The sequence below is a fragment of the Vidua macroura genome, chromosome 19 (assembly GCF_024509145.1).
Source record: "Vidua macroura isolate BioBank_ID:100142 chromosome 19, ASM2450914v1, whole genome shotgun sequence".
Taxonomy (NCBI): Eukaryota; Metazoa; Chordata; class Aves; order Passeriformes; family Viduidae; genus Vidua; species Vidua macroura.
In genome coordinates, this window is record NC_071589.1 from 5,398,834 (window position 1) to 5,404,180 (window position 5,347).

The following is a 5,347-nucleotide window of genomic DNA, read 5'->3' on the forward strand; positions in this document are numbered from 1 at the left end:
AAATATCCCCAAACTGTTCGTTCTGTGGTCCCTCAGCCATTCCCTGGTTTCAGCAGCCTGTCTGCTCTGCGGTGAAGCTTCACGCCCTGCGGGGTCTTCCCTTATGAAATGGTTGAGATTTGAGAGAAAAAATGTGAAGTGTGTTATACCATACTCGGCTGTTGTTGTTGTGCATTGGTTTAGTGTCTCTCCTCTTTCCTGAACTTTTTTCTACTCATTTTTTATACCATTAGGCTGCAGTCTGCCCTGGCTCGGAGGGAAGGGCGGAATTCACGCCATTGTCACTTGTAGAGCGCCGGGACAGCCCCGCGGGGGACCGGGGCAGAGGGGCGAGTGCTGTCCGCGATCCCCCGGTGGGGGGGAGTCGGAGAAGCAGCGGCCGTGCCCGGGAGGGTGTCGGGGGGCAGCCGGCCGTGCCTGGGAAGCCCAGGAGTTTCCCGAGGAGCAGCCGGCCGTACCCGGCGCTCAGCCCGCCGTGCCCCGGCGCTCGCAGGCGGTGGCGCTGCCGCAGCTGCCGCCGCTCTCCCGCCCGGCCCGGCCCGGCCCTCCCCCGGCTCGGGCAAGGAAATGACCTAAGAGGAAACCTGGGCCGTGCCGGGAGGGCGCGGGGCTCGGGAGGTGCCGGCGATGTCCCGGCGGCCGGAGGACACAGCGGGGGCGGCCGGCAGGTCGGTGGGGCTGCGCCCGGCTCCCGCTGCCCTGTCCGGGGCAGCGCGGGGGCTGCTTTCCTCGGGATCCGCCTCTTCCTCCGTCCGGTGGCCCTTGGGCTTGTGCCAACCGCGGGGCTGGAGCGACGGGGAGCAGCGGCGAGAGCTCCTGGGGGTCCGGTGGTCCAGCTGCCCCGGGCATAGGCGTCTCGACGCTGGGAGATCCACTTGCGGCTCGGCGGGGATATGATGGGGGTTTCGGGGACTGGTAGAGCCCCTGCTGCAGACACTATGGGGTGCCAGAGGAGACTCTCCTCCTTCTCCTTGCAGTGGCCAGGACTTGTCCAGCCCATACTGCCAGGTGTTGACCCTGCAGGTCACAGGTGCCCTGGCACCTGAGCTGGTGGATCACCGGCAGATTGAGGGTGCTGACCTCAACCGTGTCAGCCCCCGGGACCGCTCGTCTAGCAGGGGCCAGTGGCAGAGGAGCAGTCGGTACTCACAGGTGCCCCATGTCACCCACTGCCACCAGTCCTTCCGATAAGGTGGTGCTGGCAGGAGGGTCTCTACTGCAGGCGAGACCTGGCTGGCTCAGTGTTCACACGCTGTGGTTTGCTCTGGCAGGGTTGTTTGGCACAGCAGTTCAAAGCAGCCGTGGCCATCCCAGGGAGCCGTGGAACGGCAGCTCCGGGAGAGGGGGCCGGGCGGCGGCGGCACAGACGCTGCCAGACGGTCTCGGGCGCTTCCCGCTGCGCTACGTGAGGCGCTGTGCTCTCGCCAGGGTCCTGCTGCGTGGAGATGCTGCTGGTGGGACACGGGGCCGCTGGTGATCTCGGGCTGCTCCACTGGCAGTGCAGCATGGCATGAGTGCAGATGCAGAGAGAGGAGAGGTCGGCTAGGAAGGTGTTCGCCAACTAGGCATGGCACGGAGGGCACCCAACTGCTTGTGAATCCCTCTGGGAAAGAAACCTCTGTGCCAGTCCCAGGGTAGGTGAGAGCTTTGGCTGTGAGAACAGCGTCGGCAAGGTGGTCACCCTCATGGGGCTTCTCTCTGCTCTAAGTTACTGTTATGCTCTATGTGAGGGGACTGCCCACGGTACCTGTCCCATGCCCCTAAAGGCTCTTGGGCTTTGATCTGGATAGGGACGTGTTTGCAGAGAGGGGTGAGTAATAGCTGAGGAATTTCGACGAGTTGGCAAAACTCATTTGGCCGATTGCCTTCTGTTTGTACTGCTGGTCTGGCCAGCCCTGCATTTCCATCCATCAGATCCTGTGTGAATCAAGGCAAACCCTTCCTCTCTGTGCCATGCGTACCCTCTTGCTGCCTTCACTGTATCACAAAGCAGAAGAAAATCAATCTAAATACTCGTTAGGAGCACTGCTGGTGCTGCAGAGGGATGAGAGAGATGGGAGCTGTTGCTCTTGGGGATTTGGCTGCTGAGTTTGCTGTGTCGTGCTAGGAGGTGAGGAGGTCTGGCTGTGGTGCAGTAGAGGTGCTCTGGTGAGTATGTGTTGGATGCTTTTGTACTGGCTTTGATTCTTCCCAGATTTTTGTATGAAAGCTGCTGACTTGTTGTTTCAAAGGCCCAAGGGAGCAGTGTGTGCCTTCCTGTGATACAGCCACATATATTTTGTGTCTGCTTTGCCTGTAACATGTTTTTCATATCAGAAAAATAGAAAGGCTCTGAAGTTCTATCACCAGTTGGTAGGAGACAAGGCTTTAAAAGATGTGAGAATGAGGATTTGCATAGATCTAGAGTTGCTGCCCTAATAAAAGAGGAATTTCCTTATCAGGAAACAGCCTGTGCTTCAACTACCTGAGATGTGCCGAATGGGAAATGGGTGATGGTTTACCTCTGTCCAACTAAGCTCTGTGTGCTCCTTCCTCAGGAACTAGGTGACTAGATCATCCATTGCCCTGACTCTTGCCCTTGGAGAAAACCAGTCATGGGGGAAACAGGCAAAGAAGACTACAAAATACAGTCCTTTGACTCTGAGACTCAGAAGCTGCTGAAAACAGCCCTCAAAGGTCAGCAGGTTTTTATAAGCTCCTCTGCCATGCATGGCTTCTGCACCATGTAATGTGACTGTACTGGGTCCTGCACAGACCTTGGTTGCTTTCCAGGTGCCTCAAAGCAATCAGGGGCCAAAGAGGGCTGGGTCCTAACAGTATTCGTCTTCTCTGCAGACCCCAGTAATGTGGACCTGGAGAAAGTGGCCAATATTATAGTGGACCAGTCTCTCAAAGACTTTGTGTTCAGCAAGGAGGCTGGACGCATCTGCTACACCATCATCCAGGTGAGAGCTCGTGTCTGGAGAGTGAAACACCTGGGCTGTTGCGCGGCTTGTCCCTGGGCTGGGCCAGGAAGGGCTTTGCCCCAGTCACATGCCCTGACCCCTTACCCATCTCTCTTGTCTTGCCACTTGCCCCATGCAGAGGCAGCATCCAGAAGAGCAGTGGGCCAGCACAGGCAGCAAGTTGCAGCTTTTCTGCCTCTTTGGGAATCACAGAAGGGTATCTGTGTGGTACTGCGTCCCCCTGCCCCTCTGGCATCCCTGTTTCATCCCTCCATCCTGTTTTTGTGGGCTTATAGGCAGAGAGCAAACAAGTTGGCCAGAGCATCTTCCGGAGGAGCCTGCTGAACCGGCTGCAGCAGGAGTACAAAGACAGGGAGGAGCTGCGCACGCGCTCACTCCAGGCCTGGATCTGCTACGTCACCTTCATCTGCAACATCTTCGACTACCTGAGGGTAAGGAGCTGGAGCAGCCAGCTGCTGCTGCCTGCAGTGCCAGAAGGGCCTGGGCATCCCAAGATACAAGAGCAGGGGTGTTCAATGGGTGTTGTACAGAGCCCCAGGGCCATGGGGGCCAGAGCAGGTTCTTAGCACAAGGATGCTGACAGAGCTGGTGCTATCTACAGGCTTGGAGAGGCAGAGGAAGTCTTCAGGAACAGTCACAAAGTTTCAGCTTCCTCATTTTGTATGTAGTGTTTGAAAGCCCCTGATTTGCCTGCTCCCAGCTGTTCCAGATTGGACTGGTTTAGTTGCTGTGGGGTTTGCTGATGGAGTTTGGCTTCAGGCCTTTGTGCAGCGTGTGAACTTTGAATTCCTGCTTGGAGTAGATGTAAAAATGATGCAAGTAGAGCTGCAGGCAGGAAAAATACTGTTGGAACAAGTATATTTCCCATGACTACCTGCTTACATTTAAAAATAGATATTTTTTACATCATTTTTTCAGCTTCTGGTTCCTGGAGACTCAAATGTCTGATCTCTGATGTAAATCCCACTAATACAGCACAATCCTGCTTCCTTCTCCTTTGGCGAGGAGCAAGGGAATAACTATTTAAAATAGCTGCAGAGGCTTTTCTGGCCCCAGGCTGACAATGCTCCGCTCTCCTCGCAGGTGAACAACATGCCCATGATGGCTCTGGTGAACCCTGTGTACGACTGCCTGTTCCGGCTGGCACAGCCCGACAGCCTGCAGAAGGAGGAGGAGGTGAGTGCAGGGAGAGCTGCTGATGTGCCTGTTGTCCTGCCCAAGGACTGTAAAAAGCACAGCTGGGGGCGGGGGGGGTGCAGAGGAGCCTCCACTGCTTTGTGCTCAGCATCTGCTCTTCCTTCTGAAGGTGGACTGCTTGGTCCTGCAGCTCCACCGCATCGGTGAGCAGCTGGAGAAGATGAATTCCCAGCGGATGGACGAGCTCTTCTCCCTCCTCCGAGATGGCTTCCTTCTGCAGGAGGGGCTCAGCTCCCTGTCCCAGCTCCTGCTGCTGGAGATCATTGAGTTCCGGGCTGCTGACTGGAAGATGACGGACGCTGCCCAGAAATATTATTACAGCGAAGTGACGGATTAACCTCCCAAGGCAGAGGAATCCCCAGCACCTTCACCAGCAAGCTTCGTACCAATTTGGAATTTTTCACATTAATTTTCTAGCACTCCCTGTAAATAGGATTTATACTGGCTAAAGCCTCTCTGCACCTACTGTCAGATGCAGCTGGTGCTGGTCTGACTTTGGAGGTTCAGAGCAGTGGGAAGGGCACACTTCACCCAGCAAATTTTCCTACTGATTTTGTCTTAATATTGGGCTGCTGTCAGCAAAGGGCTTGGGAGGCTTCCAGCTCACACCAGCATTTTCTATGAGTGTTAAGAAAAGCACAGTTTAGGCTGAGAACATTTTGCTTTACCCCTAAACCAGCAGAGCTGTGGGAGGCAGCAGGGAAATATCCCAGCTCAGGTTGTACCTCACAAACAGCTCAACCAAGTGCTTTTTTCCCCAGACTCCTTCCAGCAGGCTGGCTGCACCTGCATGTACACAGCCTCTTCCACAGCCAGGAATACCTGCCACAGGGCAGCCTGCAACAGAAGAGGTCCTTAAGCACATGTAGGAACGGGTTTTATAGATTTTCTATAATAACTGTCACTTTTTTTTTCAGAATTTTGCAAGTTTCAGCTATGGTATATTTCTTATAAGAATGGGAGAGGAAGAAATGAAACAAAATAGTCTATTGAAGGATTTTTTTCTAATAAAAGTTTTCCACTAACATATGCCCTGCTTTCTCCCTGCACAGCTGCTGAGCTCTGAGCAATACTGAAGGGTTGCTCCTGACTGAAGCCCTAAGGCTGAGATAAGCCAGTGTCTGCTCCAGTCTAGGGCCTCAGGGTACACAACCAGGGTACCTGGGGCAACAGAGACAAAGGTC

At 55.0% G+C, this 5,347-nt stretch overlaps 2 protein-coding genes across 2 annotated transcripts; one reads left to right on the forward strand and one right to left on the reverse strand.

The window, feature by feature from the left end:
• Nucleotides 1-229: 229 nt before the first annotated feature.
• On the reverse strand, nucleotides 230-1,000 carry LOC128817005 (uncharacterized). The gene has a single exon (XM_053995072.1). The coding sequence runs from the start codon at nucleotides 998-1,000 to the stop codon at nucleotides 230-232; it is 771 nt and encodes a 256-aa protein (XP_053851047.1).
• MIF4GD (MIF4G domain containing) lies at nucleotides 551-5,190 on the forward strand. Its single transcript, XM_053994809.1, has 6 exons — nucleotides 551-668; nucleotides 2,538-2,676; nucleotides 2,836-2,945; nucleotides 3,242-3,397; nucleotides 4,050-4,142; nucleotides 4,273-5,190. Exons 2-6 carry the CDS (start codon nucleotides 2,595-2,597, stop codon nucleotides 4,498-4,500), a joined length of 669 nt encoding a protein of 222 aa, XP_053850784.1. The 5' UTR covers nucleotides 551-668; nucleotides 2,538-2,594; the 3' UTR covers nucleotides 4,501-5,190.
• The last annotated feature ends 157 nt before the right edge of the window (nucleotides 5,191-5,347 follow it).

What these genes read in the sequence shown, in the direction of transcription:
- LOC128817005 (XM_053995072.1), bottom strand. Translation starts at nt 1,000, where the DNA reads ATGGGCTGGACAAGTCCTGGCCACTGCAAGGAGAAGGAGGAGAGTCTC.
- MIF4GD (XM_053994809.1), top strand. Translation starts at nt 2,595, where the DNA reads ATGGGGGAAACAGGCAAAGAAGACTACAAAATACAGTCCTTTGACTCT. An exon ending in ACATCTTCGACTACCTGAGG is followed by an intron (nt 3,398 to 4,049) that starts GTAAGGAGCTGG and finishes CTCTCCTCGCAG; the next exon opens with GTGAACAACATGCCCATGAT. An exon ending in GCCTGCAGAAGGAGGAGGAG is followed by an intron (nt 4,143 to 4,272) that starts GTGAGTGCAGGG and finishes TTCCTTCTGAAG; the next exon opens with GTGGACTGCTTGGTCCTGCA.